General features: G+C 39.7%; 1 protein-coding gene across 5 annotated transcripts in view; it reads right to left on the reverse strand.

Annotated features, from left to right (window-relative positions):
• The window catches only part of rerea (arginine-glutamic acid dipeptide (RE) repeats a), a 659,533-nt gene that overhangs the window by 120,253 nt on the left and 511,663 nt on the right, over window positions 1-27,617 (reverse strand). For all 5 annotated transcript variants that reach the window (XM_063033173.1, XM_063033174.1, XM_063033176.1 and 2 more), the window contains one exon: window positions 12,492-12,572. In XM_063033173.1, coding sequence (XP_062889243.1) covers window positions 12,492-12,572 — 81 coding nt within the window. The remainder of the gene's footprint in view (window positions 1-12,491; window positions 12,573-27,617) is intronic.

The following is a 27,617-nucleotide window of genomic DNA, read 5'->3' on the forward strand; positions in this document are numbered from 1 at the left end:
CCTCATTGAAACCTATCCAACATTGAAAGGTCTGGATAAAGTGGATGTGGACAGGATGTTTCATATAGTGGGTGAATCTAGGACTAGCAGGCACAGCCTTAGAATTAATGGACAACCATTTAGAACAGAGAGAGGAAAATATTCTTTAGCCAAAGGATGGTGAATCTAGGGAATTCATTCACAAACAAGAGAAGCTCTGTAACTGCTGGACATCCAAGCAATACACACAAAACACTGGAGGAACTGAGCAGGCCAGGCAGCATCTATGGAAAAGAGAATAGTCAATGTTTTGGGCCCAGACGTTTCATCAGGACGAGAGGAAAAAAGATGAGTCAGAGGTAAAAGGTGAGGAGACAGGAGGAAGAAACACAAAGTGATAGGTGAAACCAGGGAGGGGTGAAGAAAAGAGAAGGGAAGTTGATTAGTGATCGAGATACAGGCCTGGAGAAAGGGGAATATGATAAGACAGGACATGGAAGGAAGAAAAGGGGGAGGAGCACCAGAGGGAGGTGATGGGCAGGTAAAATGAGAAAGGGAAAAGGGAATGGAGAATGATGGGGTAGGGGTCATTATCGGAGTTCAAGAAAGCAATGTTCATGCCCATCAGATCGGAGGCGACTCAGACAGAAGATGAAGTGTTGCTCCTCCAACCTGAGTGTGCCCTCATTGCAACAGTAGAGGAGGCCACGGACGGACATGTCGGGTGGAACGTAGCTGCTTGGCGAAGTGGTCTCCCAATCTACATCAGGTCTCACCGATATGCAGCAGGCCACAACCGGAGCACCGGATACAGTAGATGACCGCAAAAGAAAATGTCACCTCACCTGGAAGGACTGTTTGGGACCATGAACTGTGGTGAGGGAGGAAGTGTAGGGGCAGGTGTAGCACTTGTTTTGCTTGCAAGGATAAATGCCAGGAGGGAGATCAGTGGGGAGGGGCAAATGGACAAGGGAGTCGTGTAGGGAACGATCTCTGCGGAAGGCAGAAGGTTGGTGGGGGGGGGGGATGTTCTTGGTGGTGGGATCCCGTTGGAGATGGCAGAAGCTACAGAGAATTACGTGCTGGACATGGAGGCCGGTGGGATGGTAGGTGAGGAAAGAGGAATCCTATCCCTGTTGAGGTGGTGAGAGGTTGGGGTGAGGGCAGACATGCATGAAATGGAAGAGATGTGATTGAGGGCAGCATTGATGGTGGAACAAGGGAACCCCTTTATTTGAAGAAGGAGATCATCTCCTTTGCTCTGGAATGAAAAGCCTCATCCTGAGATCAGTCCATGACCTCCTCTATTGTTGCAATGAGTCCACACTCTGGTTGGAGAAGCAACACCTTATATTGTCTGGGTAGCCTCCAACCTGATGGCATGAATGTCAATTTCTCAAACTTCTGGTAATTGCCTTCACCCCCCCCCCACCCCCCGACTTCACCATTCTCTTTTCCTTTTTTCTTACTTGTTCATCACCTCCCTCTGGTGCTCCTCCCACTTTTCTTTCTTCCATGACTTTCTGTCAGATGTCCCCTTCTCCAGTCCTATATCTCTTTCACCAATCCATTTCCCAGCTCTTTACTTCACCCCTCCCAGGTTCACCTATCACCTTGTGTTTCTTCCTCCCCTCACCCCACCTTCTAACTGACGCCTCATCTTTTTTTCTCCAATTTTGATGAAGGATCTTGGTCTGAAAAGTTGACGATTCTCTTTTTCGTAGATGCTGCCTGGCCTGCTGTGGTCCTCAGCATTTTGTGTGTGTTGCTGTGGAATTCATTGCCACAGATGATAGTGCAGGCTAAATATTTGTCCACTTTCAGAGAAGGTCGATAGATTCTTGATCAATGAGGGCGTCAAAGGTTTGGGAGAGAAGGCAGGTAGAAGAATGGGATAGAGAGAGATAAATAAATCAGCCATGATGGAATGGCAGAGCAAAATCAATGGGCCAAATGGCCTAATTCTGCTCCTCTGCCTTTTGGTCATTCAGTAGCTACTTTATTTAGTAGCTTGAGTATCTCAGAAACTGCTGACCTCCTGGGATTTTCATACACAATATGCTCTGGAGTTTACAAAGAATGGTGTAAGAAACAAAAAACATCCAGTGGGCAGAAGTTCTGTGGGAAAATAGGGCCTTGTGAATGAGAGAGGTCACAGGAGAATAGCCAGACTGCTTCAAGCTGACAGGTGACAGCAACTCAAATAACCACACGTTACAACAGTGGCGTGCAGAAGAGCATCTCTGAAAGCACAACACATTGAACCTTGAGGTAGACAGGCTACAACAGTACCTAATAAAGTTGCCACTATGGCTGGTTGACATATGAATACTCTGTACCATGGTAAGATGATCAGGATTGGCTTTGTAAAAAGACAATAATCCAATATTACCAGTTAAACTACTTCTTCGCATAAACAATTTCTATAAGTAGCATGAAGGCATCTGGTTCCTCCAGTGCAGTTTGATACTGAGGCTGCCTCATTCAATCTTTATCACTGCAATCATATAGAGTTATAGAGCACTATAGCACAAATATTCATTCTATATGCAAGTGTTGCATCTGATGGACTTAACTACAGAAGCTTTTTAATGATAAAGCTGAGCAAAATTTGAAAATCTACATTTAAAATAAAAGCACACCATTTGATTTACAAGCAACTTAACTGAATGTGTTCGTTACGCCTGCAGAAGTAAAACATTCTTTCAAAGATGTTGAAATAAATGGAAATTAAGCACATTTAACATTTTTAAACAGTGATGCACAGCCAGCATTGAAAAATTCAGGCTAGTTTAATAAACCTTGAAACAAGAAACAGCATGGTTGTGTAAGAAATGCTTGGTCTACTACCACTTAAATCAGGAGTTCCCAGCCTGGGGTCCATGGACCACTTGCTCAATGGTATTGGTCCATGGCGTAAAAAAGATTGGAAAGCCCTGATTTAAATAAATGATTTTATTACTATTGAACTATATTAAAAGCAAACTTTACATGGAAAATTTTTGGAAAGAGGTTTCCATCTCAATAGTAACACACACACACATGTTGAGATGGAAACACAAGAGATTGTGCAGATGCTGGAAATCCAGAGCATCACATGCCAAATGCTGAAGAACTAAACAGGTCAGGCAGCATCTAAGGAAAGGAATAAAGAGTGAATGATGTGGGCCGAGACCATTTATCATAACTGGCCCAATGAAGGGTCTCAATACAAAATTTCCACTGTTTATTCCTCTCTATAGATGCTGCCTGACTGCCTGAGTTCCTCCATCCACCATTTTGTGTGTGGATTTCCAGCACCTGTAGAATCTCGTTTCTTCCCATCTCAATATATGCAAATAAATATCTGTGTATATGTGGAATGAAGATAGCCAAAACATACCAATGGAAGAGAAATTAATGGGAATGCAACACAACCAGCTTCACCCTGTTCATTGCAACATATTAAACTACAAAAAATATATTTTATACAAACTTATAGTAAAAAATATCTGCTGTTGTTTTCATACTCAGCCTATCTCGATATTAGGCAGTGAAAGACAATAATGTTACTGCTTCAATTGCTGTGTCCGCTTTTAACATTATGGGCAGATTTTCTCTTTGTGATGACAGTACAAAAAAAAAGGATTTGGGAAGTCGGTCACTCATTTTGTTTGTTTGCATTATAATGAATTTTAGTAGCATAATCTACTTTATGCAGGAAAGGTCCAGGATAAGACACTTCAATTTATAAGCCCAGAACAACACACGCAAACTGCTGGGGGAACTCAGCAGGTCAGGCAGCATTTATGGAAATGAATAAACAATCAACGTTTCAGGATGAGACCCTTCATCAGGAATGGAAAGGAATGGAGAAGAAGCTAAAAGCTTCTAACTTCTTAATGGCTTTATTCTAGCTTCTTCCCTTTTCCTTTCCAGTCCTGATGAAGGGTCTGGGCCTGAAACATAGCCTGTTTATTCATTTCCATACCTGACCTGCCAAGTCCCTCCAGCATTTTGCATGTGTTGCTCAAGCCCATGTAGTTTATCTGGATGGAATGTCACTAGGTTGGGTTCTGAATGCACTGTTGCAAATAAAAGCTTCAAAATAATAAAGCAACAGTCTCAAGCTCAAACACTACAATATTTATGAGAAAAGTTAGAAATTACATGATGAAACAAATTTCATCTGTTGTGAGAGAAAAATTAATGAATAATCAATCGATCAAGCTCAGAAAACCAGAACCAAAATTACACTGTTGTACATGATGGAAACTATTGAATTGCTATTTAGTTTATATATCCATGTATCGACCTAGTCAAGCACCATGGTAACAGAAACAGACATTAAAATAAATGTTTTTCATATCAATGTTACAGTAAAAATTGTAATACAATGCTCACAGGTAAAAATCAATTATCTGCCCATGGAATAAAATGGACTTGCCATGCTTATCATTTCAAGTTAACACATATTGAACGCTTGTGACACTGCTCGTGGATTAATATATAATGAGGTTTCTCTACTGCATTGAATATTTATTTACCTATCGATTTATTATTTTTAAAAAATTATTATTTAGAGATTCAGTGTGGAACTGGCCTTCCAGCCCAATGACTTGTGCCACCCAGCATACCACCTATTTTAACCCCAGTCTCAGCATGGGACAATTTACAATGACCAATTAACCTACCAACCTGTACGTCTTTGGTCTGTGGGAGGAAATTCACGAGGTTCATGGGGAGAATGTACAAACTCTTTACAGATGGCACTGGAATTGAACCCCGGAACGCCCAAGCTGTAATAGCATGGTGCCAATGTTACGCTACCATGCTCCATAATTTCCAGTTATTAGCAAAACATTCATCGTAAAGCTGTGCAGAAAAGCTTTGTTGGCATGCAACTGTCTGGAACCTTCCTTAGGTAACTAAAGGTTCTAGCAAGAGCAATGTCAACAAGCTAGCTGAGCAGAAAATAGATAGAACATTGCTGATGGCCAACAAAACAGGAAGTAAAGAGGCTCAGTTCTTCTTAAACACTTCAGAATCAGTATCAGGTTTATCATCACTGACATGTGATGAAATTTGTTGTAATGCAGCAGTATAGTGTAATATATTAAAAATTACAGTAAGTTACAGTAAGAAAGAACTCCACAATGGATGGTCCCAAGCCTTGCTGCGAAAGGAGGGGGGTTGAGCATGGGGCTAGCACACCCATCCCGTAAAAGCCCAGAGCTGCAGAAATGCCAACAGAAACTGCAAAGTCCTCATCCCTGGGAGAGGAAGAACCTTAAGATGGCTACACCTGGGGACAATGAGAAAGACTGGCCCAGGTTAGAGGACTCTGGTGATCTGCTGTTGGCAGCATATGCCCCAGTAGGGGTGATAAGCTTAAGAAAAAGAAGAAGACAACAATAACAAATATCTATTTTAAAAAAGTGTAAAAAAGAGAGCAAAATATTGAGGTAGTGTTTATTGGTTCATGGACCATTTCTTTTAGAGGAAAATTAGAACCTTGATTAAAATGGAATGGTAACACAGAATTTTAAATTAATGCATGTGAATTCAAATTAAATGAAAGTTTCTCAGGCTAGAATGTTACTCTTATAGACTTAGCATAGCATTAAAAGTTGAGATACATCTAATTTACAAAGGCATTGCATTCACAACAGTTACTACAGCAAAAAAAATCTGAATTTTTAACCATACCAATAATTCTACATTTGTAGCCTTGTGGAGCAGTGGGTCAGTGACATCAATTTTTAACTTTCTTAATTTAAGTGCTCGGTTTTATTGTTCAGACGTACAAAGCTGACAATCTGCTGTAATTAATATTGCTAATTGCAGGGTATTATGTTTGAATAATAAATGAGAAACTATTATTTGTACCTTTATGCTCTTTACAACTATTTTTCTCCACTGTAAATGATTATATTGTAATCATGAACACAACTATAAACTCCTGAAGTAACCCTTTCACACTGTCATTAAACCCTCCTGCCAGCGGTGGTGCTGAATTTTGAAATTTACTAAGGAATTATGTAGAATTGAAAGATGGGTTGACAACAAGGCATTAAAATGGATTTTGGATTATGACTTCATGTCCTTGTTAAGTTAGCCCCCTTATTCTAACCCTTCATCATCACCCCTGTACATTTTAAGACTATAATTACTCATGATTTTCCATATATAAATGATGAAAGATTAAAATATAAAGGTCAAGTACACTACATTATCCAGTAAAATCTTTTAACAAACAGAATAAAACGATTTGAATTCTCATCATCACATTCATATTCTGTTTCTGACACTATGAATGGACAAATTAGGAGCCAGAAAAAGTCACTTGGCCCTAATAAGATCACGGTTGATTTGACTGCCTCAGCTCTATATTGCCATACATTTGTGATAACTTTTAACCTCTTTACTTACCAACTATTTATCTATCTCTTGTCTTAAAAATATACAAATTCTGCTACCATTGAAATTGAGGAAGAGTGCTTCAAAGACTCTTGATGCTCTCATGGACAGAATTTCGCCTCGACTTGACTTTAAATAGGTGGCTTATTATTTTTAACACAGGTGGCTGCTGGGTTCCTCAAGTATTTTGTGAAAGTTGCTCTGAATTTCCAAATCTTATTTAATGGTGCCAAATGACTTTTCCTTCTCCTAATTTGTATGTTCATGACAGGAACAGAATCTATTGCTTTGATTATTTTTAAACAGTGACATCTTGCTTAAGATTCTTCCATAAGAGGAAGTATGCTCTCTACAAATGCCTTGTCAGTAACATTCAGGGTTTCAATCATCTTCCCTCTCGTCCTTCTACATTCCAGAGGATGCAAGTCTAACCTGTCCAATGATAAGCCAGGCCAATTATTCCAGGTTAACATTCCACTTCCATTTTTTTTAACCAAAGGTAAAACATTTCTGTTTAATAAGATGTTATAAAGTGGCCACCATCATTCAATGTCGGTAAAAGCAAGGAATTGATTCTGGACTTCAGGAAGGGGAAGTCAGGAGAACACACACTAGTTCTCAGTAAGGGGTCAGCAGTCGGAAGTATGAGCAATTTCAATTCCCTCGGTGGCAACATCTCAGAGGATCTATCCTGGGCCCAACATATTGATAAAATTAGAAAGAAGGCACACTAGTGGCTATATTTCATTAGGTGTTTGAAAATAATAGCTACATCACCAAAGAATCATGCAAATTTCTACCAATGTACCATGGAGAGCATTCTGACTGGTTGTATCATCATCTGGTATGGAGCCACCAATGCACAGGACAGGAAAAAAGCTGCAGGGGGTTGTTAACTGAGCCAGTTCCATCATGGGCATTTGCCTCCCCACCACTGAGGACATCTTCAAAAGGCAATGCCTCAAGAAGGCAGCATCCATCATTAAGACCCTCTTCTCATTGCTACCAAGGAAAGAGGTACAGGTGTCTGAAAGCACACACTCAACGTTTTAGGAACAACTTCATTCCCTAAGCCATCAGATTTCTGAATGGTCCATGAACTCATGAACAATGCCTCACATTTTGCTCTCTTTTTGCACTGATTTTTAAAAAAATATTTCTAATGGTAACTTACAGTATTTTTTATGTATTACGCTGTACTACTAACACAAAACAACGTAGGTCAGTGATAATAAACCTTATTCTGGCTGTCAATGAAACATAGTAACTGGTCCTGCAGTTACTTTAAATAAGGGTGATTTAATAGGAAGAATATCTCTCTCTGCTCATTTCATTGCCTGCTTCTGTTCCCATTTAGGCTTCTAGTTTTCCCTTTCTGAGCTTTTTCATTAGTTACATATTTGATAAAGCTATAATTATAGATAAATTGAACAGTTTCTATGAAGAATAAGCTACGTTATCCATCGTTCTTAAAAATGAAGAAGGGATTACTGTAGTGAGGACAAAATTCTCATTGTGTAACATAAAGCCTTTGGGGAAACAGAGCTGGTGTGGGTGGGTGAGTATGGTGTGTGGTGCGTAATGGAGGGGGAAAGCTTGTACAATGGCCACGGCAGGTCAGATCCTTCTGTAACAGCCCAAATGGGTAGATACCATACAGCCTTCAATTTTCTAAACAAATTTCATGTCAGAAAGGCAAAAAAAATTGTCAGACTTTGCAACAGATCTGAAGATTTTGCATCTCTCCATCCTCAGGAAAATCGACAGAAAATGGAAGAAAGAAAAATAAGCTATTAAGCAGATGTACTTACAGGATCACTAAACATTAACGGCATGAAATCCAATATCACATTTCATTTTTGCAAATTTCAAAATCTAATATCATATAATTATGAAATTTAACTTTAATATTTAATATTAAACACTTTGTTCGTTAATATGTATAGCATTAACAGCTACGTAGTTTATGGTACATGGATTAAGGATTGCACCTCCCAGAAGGTGGTTCTTAGCAAGGAAATGTGATCCACTTGAAACAACTGAATGCAAAAGTGCACCCTGTTTCCCTGACAAATGGGTATTGGCCAGTAATTGTTGTTCTGTACATTTTACTGCACAAGTCAGATGGTGAAGAATAATGAGCAATGACCAAAGGCAGGACCACTTGATTGACATACACTTGAAAAATAGTTTTAGTCAGGATGAATGGAAGGAATTATTCATTTCGAGAGTGCTGGAATATTAAAGTAACGATGTAATGCTGAGGCTGTATAAGGCATTGATCAGACCACACTTGGAATACGGTGAGCAGTTTTGGGCCCCTTATCTAAGAAGACAGTCGAGCAGAGCTTCATGACAATGATCTCGGGAATGAAAGGGTTAATTAATGAGGAGGGTTTGTTGTCTCTGGGACAGTACTCACTGGAGTATAGAAGAATGAGGCAGGATTTCATTGAAACCTATTGAATATTGAAAAGCCAAGACAGAGTGGATGTGGGGAGGATGTTTCCTATAGTTGGGGACTATAGGTCCAGACAACACAGCCTCAGAACAGAGAGACATCCATTTAGAGCTGAGAAGAGAAGGAACTTCTTTAGCCAAAGGGTGTTGAACTTGTGGAATTCATTGCCACAGACAGTTGTGGAGGTCAAGTCACTGGATAATATATATCTAAAGTGGAGGTTGATAGGTTCTTGATTAGTAAGGGTGTGAAAGGTTACGGGGAGAAGAAAGGAGAATGGGATTAAAGGAGGCAGAATGGTGGAGCAGACTCGATGGGCCGAAAGGTACAAATCTGCTCCTATGTCTTACGGATTTCCTGTTCTCAGAAAAATTAGGAAAACATCTCTACTCACTTACATGGGTATCACTTTTTTTCATCAAAACATGCTTCATATCAATATAAACATCAGGAAGGAAGTACAGGAGCCTCAGGACCCATACCACAAGCTTCAAGAACAGTTACTACCCTCAACCATCAAGCTGTTGAACCAGAGTGGATAACTTCACTCACCCCATCACTAAAATGTTCCCACAACATATAGACTCACTTTCAAGGACTCTTCCATCTCCAGTTATCGATAATTACTGCTTATTTATTTATTATTATTTTGTTTGAATTTTTTCTTTTTGTACATATGTACACAGTTTATTGCCTTTTACACATTGGATATTTGTCCGCCTTGTTGTGTGCAGGTTTTCAATGATTTTATTATGTTTCTTCGTACTTGCTGTGAATGCCCATAAGAAAATGAGTGTAGGTCGGTGGGACTAGGTCAGAGTAAGAGTTTGGCACGGACTAGAAGGGCCAAGATGGCCTGTTTCCATGCTGTAATTGTTATATGGTTATAAAAGGAATCTGAGGGTAGTATACGGTGACATACATGGACTTTGATAATAAATTTACTTTGAACTTTGAAATTTGGCAGGTGGTTCCCATTTGACAACCCCTCACGGCTCTGCCCCTCAACTCCAGTTTTCAATTTATAGCTCTCAAGTCTTAGCATTTACTCTCTAACACCAGCAAGTATTATTTATTCACCAGCTAAATTCAGTTAAATATATAATTGGGTGGGGAGGAGAGAAATAGGGAGGCTGGAGGATTTGTGATATGAAATGAATAATCGTTTACTTCACTTAACACAAACATGAACAGTTTCAGTGGTGTTATGCATGCAGTTCCCAGACTGTGTGCTGCTGATAGACCTGCTCTAAATTGTGTTCACAGAACACAGACACAGATGCAATATCAATCAACAAGGGCTCGCCATTTTATTTGATACAAAAATCACAGAAGATAATACTTCAGATGCCGCAAATCTGAAAAAATTGCTGGAAATACTCAGCAGACTAGGTACTATCTGCAGAGACAGAATCAGGGCAGATATTTCAGGTTGGATCTAATGACCTAGCACGATAAACGTTACTCTATTCACTATTGCTGCCTGAACAACCGAGTATTTTCATAACTTCATTTTAATTATTTTTATCTGCTTGCTTAAGATTAAATATGCTAGTTAAAGAAGGAACAATATTTGACCTTGACTTTAAAAAGATACACAAAAAAAATCATCAAACATAAACATAAAGCCCCCTTTTCCTTCCTTGGTCCACTCTTGTCTTCTATCAGGTTACTATTTTTTCAGCCCTTTACATCTCCCACCTACTACTTCTTAGCTTCTCACTTCAAACCCTTTCTCACTCACCCACCTCCCCCTCACCTGGTTTAACTTATCAACTGCCAGCTTGTACTCCTTCCTCTCAAACCATTTTCTTATTCTGGCTTCTTCCCCTTTCCTTTCCAGTCCTGATAAAGGGTCTCAACTTAAAACATTGACTGTTTATTCCCCCCCATAGATGCTGCCTGATTTGCTGAGTTCCTCCAGCATTTTGTGTGTGTTACTCAAGTGTAAATTGGTAGATTGGTTTATTACTAACACATGTACCGAGGTACACTGAAAAACTTGTTTTCCATATCTTTTATAATGATCAATTTGTTACAAAAGATCAAAGACTATTGCCAAAAGTTTTCAGCAAAGCAGATGGATAATTTAATTCTAAAAAATAAACAGCATCATCCTTTTGTACAGATGTATTTCCAGCCCAATGCCTCAATAAGAAACTAAGGCTGGTCAGACAGAATGAAACCTCAGAAAGCTGAGGCTACTGGAATTGGAGATGAGGAAAAAAGGGGAAAAAAACAGAGGAAATAGAAGTTTTCTAAAAATCTTTTTGATGCATGAATTGACATTTAGAGGTCAGATATATTTGGTGTTTTCAGTGCTGGAGCTGCCAATGACCCTTGTACTCACCATGAGGCCTGAGGGAAATGCTCAAAAAGGATTATCAAGCAATTTTTAAAAATTCTTTAAATCAACCTGACATTTTCACTTGTAAAGAAGAAACGGTAAACAGGTCACTGTGTTGCCTTCCACGAATTATTACAACATGACCAGAAGCATTAATCATAGAGTACAAAGATCCACCAGACCATTAAATTTATTCCATATTTCAATCTTATTTTAACCCTTGACCCCTCCTGGGGATATTCTTCTCTTTAAGGGTTAACTGCTAAACTAACTGAATAAATGGTTTAAGTACAATTTTTAAAAAATGTGACTGTAGGGAGTTTGATTATAGCACAGGAAAAACATTGCTTCAAACATGCATAAACTGCGAGGTGCTAGTAGGTTGCACAAATGGAAAATGCAAATCTGAGAGTCAATGGGAACCCTTGACGTTGAACATAAAAACATTTACACAGCTCAGAACCCAACAAGGGAGATGTTCATAAGTGGGTTTGTTTGATTTCATGCACAATTGAGAACAAAGGTGGCGGAATACAAAACCTGTTTATGCATGTTACCCACCAGGAACCTTTCTCCTGGCATAATTGCCTTAAAGCAAACGACCACTTGTTTGATGCCTGATTTACTTCACACTATAAACAAGAGGCGTCGACCTTTAACCCTCAACTACTACCCCCCGCCCCCCATCCCTTTGCTCATTCAAAGCCACCACAAGCTGCGAATGATTAGCTGGTTGGCTTGTCAGAAGTTAAGATAGTGTATCTGACATGAAGCCATCAGCGAGACTGCCTGAAGATTGAACAAAACAGAGAAGAAAAGGGACGTTTTGGAGAGGGTGGAAGATGAGCTGCGGGAAGGTCGAGTTTGTACACCAGTCTCTGACGGAAAGAAAAACACAATAGTACACAAGCAGAGGCGGGGGTTGGGGAAGGGGACGACGATGAAAAAAAAACTAACGGCAGTAAATGAAACTGTTTGCAGCTTAAATACTGTACTTTGCACCGCAGTTTTAACGAGAAAATCTTCCCGCGGCTGCAATAGGGAGGTACATTTCAACAATTCTTTGCCACTATAAGAAGAAATGGCACCTGCGAGGTACTAACGGAATCTTCCAGACGACCAGAAATACAAATGAAGAATATAAAACTGCAACTTCAAATCACTTCTGCTGATAAGCTGCGTCCCTTCCGATCGCCACAAGTTTTGAAAGCACATCAGTGGGGGGAAAACAACCAATCGAACAGCAGATTACCAGAAACCAACACAGATCAATTAAACAGACAGATAATGAAAAAAAACACTCACCGTCTCCTTATTTGGTAGCAACTCTTTGCGAATTCTGAAGAAGTTCTTGCCGTACTGCCTCAGTCCTTTGATGAAGCGTTTCTGTGGGGACAGAACAAGGGGGATCAACAGGGGAGACAGGGAAACAGAGCTCGGCTTTGGCTCGACAACGAGGGAGAAAGCAGAAATTCACTAGGGGAAGGCAAGGAAGATGGCGGAAATGTGTACTGCACACAGCTCCTTTTTTCTTTACGAGCCACTGATCACTCAGACTGGAGGCACCCTACATAATACAGACAACACACACACACACACAGCTCAGAGCTCAGCACAGCAAAGGCTTGCACTTCAGGGCTTGGCTTGACTCCAGCAATCCATGACAATTAAAGCAACAAAAAAGGAAAGAGCGAAGGACCTTTTTATTCCTCTTCTGTCTCTGGTAATGTCAGTGTGCCGTCAGTAAGTGGCAGAGGGAGAGCATACAAGCGAGAAGTACCTTGTCACTCTGGTCTTACACTACAAAGGGGATGGTTTACATGTGATCCCTTTGCTAGACGCTCTCGTCTCCGGTCAGACATAAAACCTGGCATGGATCAATGGTTTCCAACAGCATATAATTATTTGCAGTATATATTCCAAGCAACAGAGTAACATCTCACCAAAGCAACAATGTTGTCAAATTGTTTTTAGCAAGTACTATGTTGTAATCTAATTAACCAGCGGTTAACTAGCAAGCAGAAAGCTGCTCGGCTGAAAGGTTTGACTTTTTAGTCAGGGATAAATGGGCATTAAGTTTAGTGTGAATTTAGCATCAGTTTTCAGAATGGATATGACCAAATCAATTATTTTGACAATTAAATAAGAAAATTTAAACGTGAAAATAATGCTTGCAGAACTGACTCTTTTTTTGCAGATTAATGATGTTCACTGCCATTCAAGAAAACTGATGACTGAATGCCTGAAATAATGATTCATGTTCAATTTTTGAAGTGAACAATTTTGGCATTCATTCCATCGAAAGGGTGGTGAGAGTGTGGAATGAGCTGCCACTGGAAGTGGTGGATGTGGGTTCCATTTCAACATTTAAGAGAAATTTAGATGGGTGCATGGATGGGAGGGGTACAGAGGGCTATAGTCCAGGTGCAGGTCAATGGGACTAGGCAGATTAATAGTTCAGTATGGACCAGATAGGCCAAAGGCCCTGTTTCTGTGTTGTAGTGCTCTATGACTGTGGCAAAAAGGCAAACAGAAGTGAGCAGCATGGTTCCACTCATGGCTCAGAGGCAAATTTACAAGTCCAAACGATGAAACCCGCATGCATACAACTCAACAGTGACCATCTCCAAATGAGGGTGGTGTGACATTCACACTAACACCTCTAAAGAACAAGTAAAACTACAGAATGATTCCCTAAGATCCTGCATGGATCTCCACTAGGTAAATCTGGCTGAAGATACTAAATGCCTTTTATCATAGTAAAAGGTTAACCTGCACTCAGCATCAACATCTTCAAATACCTCAGCACTGAGGACATCTTCAAAAAGGAGATGCTCAAAAAGTAGCATCCAATTACCCAAGACATACCCTCTTCTCGTTGCGACCATCAAGGTGGCTGTACAGGAAACATAGAAAATAGGTGCAGGAGTAGGCCATTCGGCCCTTCAAGCCTGCACCGCCATTCAGTATGATCATGGCTGATCATCCAACTCAGAACCCTGTACCAGCCTTCCCTCCATACCCCCGATCCCTTTAGCCACAAGGGCCATATCTCACTCCCTTTTAAATATAGCCAATGAACTGGCCTCAACTGTTTCCTGTGGCAGAGAATTCCACAGGAGCCTGAAGACATGCACTCAATGTTTTAGGAACAGTTTCTTCCCCTCTGCCGTCATATTTCTGAATGGACAATGAACCCACGTACACTACGTAAATATTTTTTATTGCTCTCTTTTTGTACTAATTACTTAATTTAATTTGTTTATATGCATTTACTTATTTATTTTTATTGGCATATATAGGTGTTAAATTATTATATATTGCAATATACTGATGCCACAAAACAACACATTGCATGACATACATCTGTAATATTAAATCTGAAAACAAAACAGTAAGCTCTCATCTACTGAGGAGATGTGGTACTTTTGAAGGGCAGTCATTTGGATGGGACAACAGAAGCCCAGTTGACTCTGTCAGACAAAATTAAATAATCCCATGACAGGGAGTGTGCCTTCCACTCTGGGCAATATTTCTTTCTTAACCATCATCAGTAATAAAAACTAACCAATGTTTTTTGTGGGATCTCACTATGCACCAATTGGCTTCTACATTTCCCACTCTACAACAGTGACAATTTTTATAAATATATTTAATGGGATGTGAAGCATTTTGGGATCTTTTGAGATTGTGGAAGTACTTGCACGGCACAAATTCGTTTTTACTACTCTGTCAACCTGAAAGTCAGGCCAAAGCACCATATCCTTTTATACCTTGAGAAGTGGAGCAAATGGAAGTAACAAAAAAGCTTTTGAGTTTTTTTAAATGCATCTGTTCATACTTACCTCATCTAATGACATTCATATTTTCAAAGTAAAATCTTTGTTTGCGAACTGTTAAAGCTGTAATCAAGGCAATAACAGTACCTATTATAATTGCAGAAACAAGATACTGTACACGGCTTTTCAGAAGAACTCATGCAGCGAGTCTTTCAAACCGCCCTTCTTTAAGTCTCCTGTATTGTATCTGAAGAAGATCATGTGAATGTCTGCTTATGGCTGTAAGGACAACTATGCACAATGTTCATCACTACGGAACTCCATTTCAGAAATTATTATGTATCACTGACATATTTTATATGAAAGTCGTTATGTCAATTAATGTAAAATAAATTTTCTTTATAGTCTGTTAAATACTAAATTTTACTCCCAACACACAAACAGAATATTCATGATGCAGGAACTATATTGTACTTTAATTATGATCTTGGTAAACTATACTATAAAATAAGCTATTAATTGTGAATTGAAAACTGAAATTTAAAGTTTTACCCCTACAGTAGCATTTTCAGCATGCAATAACATTCATAGCTTTGTCCTTTATGCACTCTGTCAGAGTTAAAGGCCTCAGTAAAGTTTGGATAACTACTTTACTAATCCAAGTGCAGCACCAAATGATATTGTGCACACAATTATATTTATAAGGCAATTTTTATTATAAGGTATGGTTATTCAATGTCAGACTGTGATTATAACAAAGCTCTCTGTCACTAGTCTGCAGTAATGGAGGTAATACATATTTAGTATGTCAAAAATAATACAACAAATAGCTGTTTCAGGAGTTGGCAGCTGCAGAGTGCTACTACACAACAGGAAATACAGTTCATGAGTAATTCAATGCATGAAAGTTGCTTAATTAACATAAATACAAAATAATACTTTTTGTTATTGTTGATTAATTGGTAACTGTAGAATGTGTTATTTTTCCTCTTGAAATTGATCTTTATTTTCACCGCATACTTAAATGCACAGCATTTATTATTCAGGTTAATGCCAATGAGATTTTCACAAGATTACTTTCGTTCCCCATTTAGATAACTGTATTTCAAATCAATAATGCCCAAGAATGCAAAAGGAACTTAAATGATGTAGTTGCCCATTTTTGTTTTAAGTAGAAAATTACACACTAAAGCAACATTTTTGCAAAATTAATTTTATGCTGCTGACCTACAGTACAAAATATGCTGGTAAAATGAACAGTGCTCCTAAGATTGACAAGCAGCTTTTAAGAATAATTATCGTATATCTTCAGTAACAAGGCAGCAAGAACTGGAAGGATTAATGTGCTTTTACATTTTCCAAAGATCTTCCCCCATTAACTTTGCAGTTAATCACAGGAGGGTATTTTTTTCAATATTTCCTTATTTAAATGTTTGTGAGGTTAATTAAATTTTAAATAGAAGATAAAAGAATAATCATTAATTTTGTACTTCATTTTACAGATGTAGGTCAGGAAGTCTCCAACAATAAGGTGAGCACGACAAACTTTTTAATTGTCAGCAAAATCCAGTTCATAATCCATTCAGCTTTGAGTTGTTTGTGGGATCCCTCTGTGTACAAAATGTCTGTAATTTTACTCTATCTCCACATGATTAGTTGGTTGAGCTTTTGGTTTTGATAATTTTGAGATGCAATAAAGACAAAAAACATCTTTGTTCTTTTTTCAACTATTATCCAGCTCCTATTGTTTTATAAATTATTTCATAAATGCATAATTTCAACACAGAAAATTACTTCAGAAATTCAATAATTAGAAAGCAATGCGAAAAATGTGAAATATAAAAGAAAATGCTAAGTTTGTTTCAAGTCTTTGACCTTTCATCAGAGAACTTTCATTCTCCTTTACACTTGTGTACTGGAAATGACATTAAACAATCTTGAATAAAGGGTCATAAACTTGAGACAATAACTGGTCTTTTCCCCTTTCTGCAGATTCTGATTTGCTTATTGAAGCCTCCAGCATTTTCTGCTATTACTTCATGATTCTGTCTGCTTTTGTTGCCAAGGCAAAATTTTCTAAGTGTTTAGAATGCATGTTGATATTTTAACTGCAGATAGTACAGTGTAAGATGGCTGCATGTTGTTTGCAGTTTCAGCCACATCACAAGCGCATTAGGTGGTCCGATAAATAAAAATAGAGGCATGAACTGTTACAAAGGGAAAGCTCTCTATTTAATTCGGCACAATCTCAATAGATTATATATATAATATATATACTCAAAATATATAAAAATGCTTGCTGCTTTAGATCATTACTGTATTTTCCTCGGCTAATTATATTTGAATGCGGCGCAAAATAACCTCTAATTATACTTGAACATTTAGTGCTTGCCCCACATAATCACACCTTTATTATTTACTCAACATTACTGAACGGTGGAGATCCGTCTGTAAAACAGCATCCAAGTGCTGTTGGTTTTCCTCTGCTCCTGCTTAAGGCTCCAGTTAGCTGCCTAGCTCACAGCCTCACTAATAAATCACCCAACAATCTGCTCGCTGAATTGCTTTGGCCATGGTTTCACTGCTCCAGCCCATGTTGCCAAGCAACAGCACAGGAGAGAAGTCGAAAGAATTGCTGACAAATGGCCAAATGGCTGAAACAACAGACTTGTCTTCAGTGGGATCTGTTCCAAAGAACAGCCTGTTTTTTTTCTCTCGCTGTTCTGTTCTCTTCACTATGCGACGATGGGATTAAAAAAATCAAACAAAGCCATTGTAATTTACACAAACTTCTTCGTCAATAGATACCGTCATTAACCGTGGTTGGGATGAGATCACACAAACAAAAATACAATGAAGGTTTTTGGATGCTTTTAGCAAGAGAAGTAAATATACCACAGTTGAATAATGGGCCTCACAATGAATGCACACAATCAGGACAAAAATCCTATAAAGGAGAACTCTGAAAGTAAAAAGTTGATCTGCAAGTGGGTAATCAGAGTAAAGTTTCCAGGACGGTACATTTAACATGCTGTGTTCACCTTACCACCCAGCTTTCTTTGATGTACGGAATATGTAATAAACATTTGAGTACAAACATTTTCTTTAACGCATCCATTATTCTGCTTCATTAAAAACACATTCATTGTAATAAGGGAAAATTACAGGGACAGAATGTTAACTTGAATCGTTGAGAACAAAGCAACCCCAATTTTATTTCTTTTCCAAATTCAATTTTATTCCTTCTTCCATGGTCCACTCTCCTCTTATATCAGGTTCCTTCTTCTGCAACCCTTTACCTTTTCCACCTATCACCTCCCAGCTTCTCACTTCATCTCATCTCCCCATCAATCTACTTCCCCCTCAACTGGCTTCACCCTATCATCTTCTAGCTAGTCCTCCTTCCACCTTCTTTATTCTAGTGTGTTCCCCCTCCATTTCCAGCTCTGATGAAGGGTTGAAGCCCAAAATGTCGACTGCTTATTCTTCTCCATATATGCTGCCTGACCTACTGAGTTCCTCCTGCATTTTGTGTCTGTTACTCTGGATTGCCAGCATCTGCAGAATCTCTCATATTTCCAATTTTATTACTTTTAATTCCTCCCAGAGATTGTGTAACAATTCTCAAAAATAATGAACTGCGCCACAATTTTCATTCTCCGCATAAACCAGGGAAGTTAAGGGAGCTTTTGGCAAGTGCAAGTTCAGAATGCTGCATTGCCAATTCATTAAAGCAGACTTCCAACCATTAAGTCGATTGTTTTGCCAGATATGAACGAGAGTTCCGCCAACATCTAGATTTGTGGACAAAGCGAGGACAAAAAAAAATACAAAGGAGGATGTTTTACTGCCCCTATTGGTAGAACATCCAAGAAACATTGCCTACTGCCTCCAAGAAGCTGCTGGAACTTCCTCTGATTGAGCCATGGCTTGAGTGTGAGTGTGAGTGTGTGTGTGTGTGTGTGTGTGTGTGTGTGCGCGCGCGCGCGCGCACATGCAAAAGAGTATGTGTGACAGAGTGCAATTATGAGGATTGTGAGAGTGAGTGTGAGAGAGTGTGATTATGAGAGTGAGTGAGTGTGAGAGAAAGGGGAAGTGTGTGTGTGTGTGTGTGCGCGCATGTGTGTTAACAAGAGTGAATAGCTCAGTTTTGTGGAGAGGGGGAGAAAAAGGACCTGCCCTTCTGGAGATATTCCAAACATTGCAGCACACACTGACATTTACTGATACCTTCACATGAAAACAATTTATATTCTGTCAAAATTAAATAAACTCAATTTGTAGGCCTATGTAGGAGTTACTTTGCACTCATTCCTTAACTAAAATATATTCTATTTTTGAGAAATTTAACTTGACAGAATTCAAAGCAAATACAAAACTGTATATTTGATTGATTATTTTATAGGAAACAGATATACTGCGTAACATAATGGGGTCAAAGCATTTACTTCTACCAGTCATCACGTGAGTTTCCCCATGGTGTTCTGGCTTCCTCCCAAATCTCAAATATTTGCTGACACTCTTAATTAGCTGATATAAACTGTCTCTTGTGTAGGTTGATGGTGGGAGAATTGGGTGGGGAAGGCGAGATTGGGCAGTTAATTGATGGGTATTGCAAGAAAGATGGTTTAGGGGTCAGTAAATGGGGGAGAAGGACCTTTGAGAATGCTTTGAGAGCCATCAGAGACTCAGTGGGCCTAATAGCCTTGTTATACTTCATTAGAAAACAGGAGAGATGTGAGGAAGATTTTCTCCTTAAACATAAATCCACCCTGGGTACTGATGAACAAAATTTCCCCAGCACAGTGACCGTTGAGTATCATCTACAGCAACAAAGTACAATTTGAAAAAACATACAACTCAGTTGTTCATCCGAATGTCATTACACATTGCTCAGTTATTTCTTTTATTTCATAATTAGGCAGTGAAACGAGGAATGGACTGCTGGTTCATTGCTACCATACAAGAGCATGATTTTGAATACTTTATGCAATACCAGTCTCCAACAAAACAGCCATGAATAGAAATACTAAAAGTAAAATCCTCACTAAAGCCTCAATATGTTAACAGATAGAATGCATTTGAGAGAAAGAACACTTTAGAATTGTTAGAATAATATTCAGTGTGTATTGAAGCAGGCTGGTCAGTTCTGTGATTCTACTCTCTTGCGTAAGACTTTATCGATTATATTCTCAAAATCCATGGAGAGATAAGCCTTCCATTATCTTCATCTACCTTATTGATGATCAGATTCAGATTTTGATTCATGTACATCCAAACATACAGTGAAATACGTCATTGGCATTAACAAGCAACACACCCGATGATGTGCTGGGTGCAGCCCGCAAGTGTTGCCACACATTCCGATGCCAACATAGCAGAACGACACAGAACACAATAAGCAACAAAACAACAGCAGCAAAACAAGCCCCTTTCCTCCCTCCCACCCAACAGACACAGACAGTCCTCCAACTCCAGAACAGGCCTTCAGTATCCAGGCTTTGAATTCTGGACTTCCAATCAACCTTCAGGCATCAATCTTTGGTACCAAACCCTAGACGAGCTGACAACGGGACCCTAAACTCTGGCTGTGCTGACTGACCAACGGGTCCAAGTGACTATTGCTCACACAGACATCTGATCTTGGGGCTTACCAATCTGGGGCAGCCCATCATTCACAGATGCCCTTCATCACCCATCCACATCAGACTTCAAATGCAGTATGGAGGCCTGACCTCCAGCTCCCTCACATCACTGTGCCTGAAGCCTAATCTGACCTTTCTGCCCCCAAAATCACTGAAAATGAAAACAACGAAGTCTGAGCCATGGTCATGAGGGAGACTGCAATTCAGTGCCAAATTGATCAAAAATCGGTTACAGTATATAAAATAATTTATTGTTTAAATAACATATTTCTTCAGTGCTTTATGTGCTATGTTTTATTGTCAGCTTTCCATTCATGCAAACCAATTGGATAAGACATTCTACAGTACATATCTGAAAAATATTTTGAGATTATGACCACTGGATGAATACATTTTATTCTATGTACTCAAGCCAAATTAACAAATTAACCAGAATGACCTTTATTTTATACAGAAATATACAAGCTCTTTGATATAACACCAGACCACCTGCTCCAACCATGAAGCTCAATCTGCCCGACCCAAATACCACAACATAACCCCCATGAGCAATCAAACATTTAAAAAAGAAATCGACCTTTCCATATTAGGCAGAAGCAAATATTTTAAATAATCTGATTTCCACACTTGATGTAGTCACGCTATTTATGAAACAGAGCTCCAAAGAGAACTTTTTCTGACCAACTCATAAAGTGGTGGTGTCACAGGGAAGGCCACTCCTATTGCTTTTAAATTTAATGATTTGCTCAGCCATTTCAGGAGGAAATCAAGAGTCACCCCTATTCCTGTGGGTCTCTGTTCAGTGACCACAGGACAGCAGGTTTTGTTCTCCAAAGGACATTAATTCAGACATCCCACCTCTCCCGGAAGTTCTGGGAGTCTCCCGCATATCAATTGTGGCTCCCTGACGCCCGGAAATTATATACAATATCACGGAAATATATTTTTTTTGAGAGGGAGAGCGAGCATCCTGATTGGTCTCTCTTCGTGCTAACAGTGGTCCCCAATCACCAGGCCACGAGGAAACAATATGAAACGATATGAGTCAGTTGCACCTTTCCTCATTCCCACTGTTGAACTTGAATGCACGTGAGGTCATTACACATGCAAATTCCATGTCAGCGCAGGAAAAAGATCAACTCCTCAAGCTTGCAAATGACGGTGGGCTGAAAAGTATGTTTGACATAACATCTCTGCCAGCATTCTGGATCAAAGTCAAGGCTGAATATCCTGAGATAGCCACGGAAGCACTGAAAACGTTGCTTCCATTTCCAGCATATCTCTGTGAAGCGGGGTTTTCTGCAATGAATGCAAGGAAAACTAAATCGCGGAATAGACTGGACATAAGGAACCCCCTTTGAGTATCGCTGTCTCCACTCGCCCCTCGATAGGACCATATTGTTGCAGGAAAACAAGCCCAGGGCTCCCACTGATTCAGCGATATTGGTGTGTTGCAATGATTTTATATGTTCATATGGGGAAAATATGCGCTGTGTGTTTAATATCCAAATGTTACTTAAAATGCTATGATGCTATTGACTTATAATTGACTTATCACCTATATTCCGGTGGTGATTAACACCCCCTCCCCCAGTCAGCCGGTCCGCAAGAATATTGACAATATTAAACCGGTCTGCAGTGCAAAAAAAGGTTGGGGACCCCTGCTAAGTAGACCTATCTGTTTTCTCTGTGGGTGGGCTTTACAGTCGACCTCAAAAATACTGACAGTGTTGCTCGCTGCACTGTTTGCAACAGTGACTTTTCTATTGCCCATGGTGGGTTAAAATGTAAAAGACATGTTGAGGTGAGTTTAACAGGTGTCATTTGTTCATTAGCATAGCTAACGTTATTTAAACTAGCTGGCTAGCTGCTAAGGAGCTACGCTATTCATGTCCTAGGTGATGAGGCCAAACTCCCTGTAGACTAGCTTAAAGTTGTAATAGAGTAAACATGATAATATAAGTACATATTTTAATGCCATATTTTCTGCATATACCCAAATTGGTTTACAGATTAGACAAAATCACTAAACAAAGTATTACATACACCCTTGGAGGTCGATGGGGGGGGGGGGGGGAGGTGCTACCTCCCTGAAATGAGTTTTTGCAGAGTGGGATGTCTGTTAATTAACCATTTCAACTTTTACGACCATCCTTTGATTGCATGCTCACAGTCACTGACACTACAAGCCATTATGCGCACTAGCCTCCCCACCATCGAGGACATCTACAAAAGGTGATGCCTCAAAAAGATGGCAACCATCGTAAAGGACAACCCCCCTCCCCATCCACCATCCAAGACCTGCTCAGTTCTCACTGCTGCCATCAGAGGGGTACAGGAGCCTGAAGTCACACACTCAATGTTTTAGGAACAGCTTCTTCTCCTCTACCATCAGATATCTGAACAGACAATGAACTCAGAATACTGCCTCACTGTTTTTTTCCCTCTTTTTGCACTACTTATTTATCTTCTTTATTATAATTTATAATTTATTTATATATTGTATTGTCCCCCTGTTGCAATACAACAAATTTCATGACATGTGTCAGTGATAATAAACTTGATTTTAATTCTATCTAGTTATTTTAAACACCTATCAATTAATTAATTTAATTTTCTGAGCTGTCATGTTAAGGTTAATTACTGGTCATCACTCTAGGTTCTTCTTCTTACACCATCACCCCTACTGGGGCATAGGCCATTAACAGAAACTTGCTAACGTCCTCAGTTCTGGCTGAAGGTTGACCAGCCTGTGGCTTCTGTGTTCACCACATGACTTCATATGTCTTCTAGGCGAAGATTATTTCTCTCCCAGGGATGATGACTTTGGAGGTTCTGTTGGCAATTCTGTAGCTCTGTTTTTTTTTGATGGGATAAGGTTGCTTGCTCCATGCTCAACCCTCCTCCTCTCACAGTTGGGCTTGAGACCGTCCATGGCAGAGTTATCACTTCAGGTTGCTACTATAATATCACAGCATTAATGTAACCATATACAAGTAAGGTGGGGTCATTGAGAAGAAAAACACCTTGACATTGAACAGGTTTATTCACTATATCCATTGGATTCTGAGCTGCATAAAAAATGTGCTTCTGAAGATGGTTTAGCAATTTAAATTCCAAAACAGAATGCAAGAGCTTTTCTGAATTTCTCCTGAAATTGATGTGGTTAAAGCATTAGTGGCAATAAAATAATGTAGCATTAGTATAAATGGGTATGATGGATGCCATGGATTTATTGGGTTGAAGGGCCTATTGCCAAGTTGTACGACTCTAACTGTACAGATATTCAGTCAGTTTTTTGTTAATGTGAAATGGCAACAGGCCCACAGAACAACCCACTTCTGTTTAACTAAGTGAATATTAAATCTAGTTAAAAATCAGGCAGTATATTTAAAGAACAAGCTTTTTGAGCACTGCCCCTTTGTGTAGTTCTTTCTTGCAAACCTAAGATGACCGCTGAAGGTGAAGTTTTCCATTTCAGACCCTTCAGAAGTTTATTTATTTATCTATATTGATTGATTGAGATAAGCGCAGAGTAGGGCCTTCAAGTTGCGCCACCCAGCAACCCCCAATTTAACCGTAGCTGAATCATGGGACAATTTATAATGACTGATTAACCTACCAGCCGGTACACCTTTGGACCGTGGGAGGAAACTGGGTCACCCAGAGGAAACTCACGTGGTCATGGGGAGAATACACACACTCCTTACAGACAGCAGCAGGAGTTGGACCCGGGGCTGCTGGTACTTTAAAGTGTTGTGCTAACTGTGAAGAAGTAAGGAGGCAGGGGAGGACTAGAATAAGACCTTAATGATATTAAAACTTCACACTACACAGGTGAGGAGGAACTCAGAAGGAAAAAGAAAAATGTGAAGTCGTCAGCACCAGTGGTACTCAAGAACAGCTTGTCTCTGAGTCTTTTCCAAAACCCAACTCTGAGGATAAGTTCAGGACATTATGATACAGCTTGGCAAGTGAACTAAACAGTAAAATGAGACTCAGGTCCTCAAAGCATGAGGTTGTTTCAAGTACAATTTCAAGGTCATTGGTATCCAACTGTACATACATCCAACCAAACAAAATAATGTTTCTCTGGACAATAGTGTACTCACAAAAGATACATCACATGCAGTACATGAAACAAAGTATTACCACAAAGAGGTACATAAAATATAATTCAAAGTGCAGGTAGTGCACAGCACAGGTAAACAGTAATTAGCTTGCTGTCCTAGTGATAAGTGATAGCAAAGTATTCATTAGTCTCAAATAAAAGTTGCTGGTGAATGCAGCAGGCCAGGCAGCATCTCTAGGAAGAGGTACAGTCGACGTTTCGGGCCAAGACCCAGGTCCTGACCAAGAAGCTGTTACCCAGTCTGGCAGTCCTAGTCCTGATGCTCCTGTACTCCTTCCTGTCAAAGAGATCATGGGATGGGTGATAGGGATCCTCAACAATGCTTCGGGGCCTTTATACACAATACTCCTGGTAAAAGTCATGTTTTGCATGTGAAGAATCGAACAATGCAAAATTCATTTACCAAGAATTAATCCATTTTCAATTTTCTGTTTTAGTGATTGACACTGACAATACTCTGTGTATCAAATCATTGGTATTAGCTCATCACCATCTGAATGAGGCTCCAAGGCTGGTAAAACCCCTGAGGAGATGAGTGGATATCAGCAGTGTCAGTGAGGTTTCTAGGGATCCAAACACAAATACTGAAAATCTGGAATGTAAATAGAAAATTCTGCAAATACCCAGCAGGTCTGTCAGAACCTGAAAGTGAAGATACAAGATCAACGATTTAGGAAGGAACAGTCCTTCCATTCACACTATTAATGCCACTTTCTCTTTCAGATTCTGAAGGAGTTATTACTCTTTCATATCATGTTCTGCTCATATTCCTTGTCAACGTAAAGTCAATACTGACGGAATTGATGGCTTTGTGGCCAGGTTTGTAGACGGTACAAAGATAAGTAGAGAGACATGTAGTGTTGAGGAAGCAAGAAGTTTTCAGAAGGACGTGGATGGATTAGGAGAACGAGCAAAGAACTGGCAGAATAAAGGCAATGAATTTGCTAAACAGGGAGCATATTCAGAAACCAGTGGTACAAAGGGACTTAGGAGTTCTACTACGGGATTCCCTAAAGATTAACTTGCAGGTTGAGTCAGTGGTAAGAAAGGCAAATGCAATATTAGCATTTATTTCAAGAGTAAAAGCAAGAATCTACTCCAGAGGCTTTATAATGTATTAGTCAAAACATATTTGGGATACTGTGAACAGTTCTGGGCTCTATATCCAAGGAAGGATGTGCTGTATTGGAGAGGGTCCAGAGGAAGTTTACAAGAATGATCCTGTAAATCAAGGCGTTAACCTATGAGGAGCTTTTGATGGTTCTGAGTCTGTAGTCACTGGAGTTTAGAAGAATGAGCAACCAGACAGTGGTGAATCTGTAGAATTCGCTAATAGACGGCTGTGGAGGCCAAGTCATTGGGTATATTTAACGCAGAGGTTGATAGGTACTTAATTAGTAAGGGCATCAAAGATTATGGAGAAAAGGTAGGAGAATGGAGTTGAGAGGAAAAATAAATTGGCCATGATGGAATGGCGGAGCAAACTCGATGTGCCAATTGGCTTAATTCTGTTCCTATATCATATGATCTTAATACCTGAATAGAAGTAAGTATTTTTTCAATGCAAGACTAAACTTAAAGCTGACATTGAGCGCCCCACAAACACAGATGACACATTTCCAGGTCTACTAGTGTTAGCTTTCCAATGCCCCCCAATCCTAAAAGCCAAGATCCAGTGTAGCAGGAAGACCTTTGTGCTATGTAATGCCTCAATGTGAGATGTTCAGAACAAGTGCCCTCCATGAAAGACCAATGATCAGGTGAAAATTAGAAAAGTAGATACTAGAAATTTAAAATAGAAACAGAAAATGTAAGACGTACTCAGGTCAGGCTGTATCTGTGGGAAGAGAAATAGAGCTAATAATTCTGGTCGAAGATCCTTCATCAGAACTGGGAGAAGAGTTAAAAGAAGCTTGTTAAGCTGCAGGAGGGTAAGAGAAGGAAAATTTCTATGTTGGAATAAAACCACAGGGATAGTAATCTAATCGGTGAGTGAATGGTATCAGAGTGCAAGAAGGCAGACAAAAGAATGTAGGAGTTGCAAGGGCAACAATTATATCAGTGCCCAAGAAGAATAATGTGGGTTGCCTGAATGACTATCGCCTGGTAGCACCCACATCGACAGTGATGAAATACTTTAAGAGGATGGTCACGACTAGACTGAACTCCTGCCTCAGCAAGGACCCGGACCCATTGCAATTTGCCTATTGCCACAATAGATCAATGGCAGACGCAATCTCAATGGCTCTCCTCATGGCTTTAGACCACCTGGACAACACAAACACCTATGTCAGGATGCTGTTCATCGACTATAGCTCAGCACTTAATACTATCATTCCCACAATCCTGATTAAGAAATTGCAGAGACTGAGCCTCTGTACCTCCCTCTGCGATTGGATCTTTGACTTCTGAACTGGAAGACCACAATCTGTGCGGTTTGGTGATAACATATCCTCCTTGCTGACAAACAACACTGGAGCACCTCAGGGGTGTGTGCTAAGCCCACTGCTCTACTCTCTAGATACACATGACTGTGTGGCTAGGCACAGCTAAATTTGCTGACGATACAACCATTGTTGGCAGAATCTCAGGTGGTGACAAGAGGACGTACAAGAGTGAGATATGCCAACTAATGGAATGGTGCCGCAGCAACAACCTGGCACTCAACATCAGTAAGACAAAGGAACTGATTGTGGACTTCAGGAAGGGTAAAATGAAGGAACACATGCCAATCTTCATAGAGGAATCAGAAGTGGAGAGAATCAGTTTCAAGTTCCTGGGGATCTAACCTGGTCCCAACATATCGATGTAGTTATAAAGAAGGCAAGACAGCGGCTATACTTAATTAGGAGTCTGAAGAGGTTTGGAATGTCAA

The sequence above is a fragment of the Mobula hypostoma genome, chromosome 25 (genome assembly GCF_963921235.1).
Source record: "Mobula hypostoma chromosome 25, sMobHyp1.1, whole genome shotgun sequence".
NCBI classification, from domain to species: domain Eukaryota; kingdom Metazoa; phylum Chordata; class Chondrichthyes; order Myliobatiformes; family Myliobatidae; genus Mobula; species Mobula hypostoma.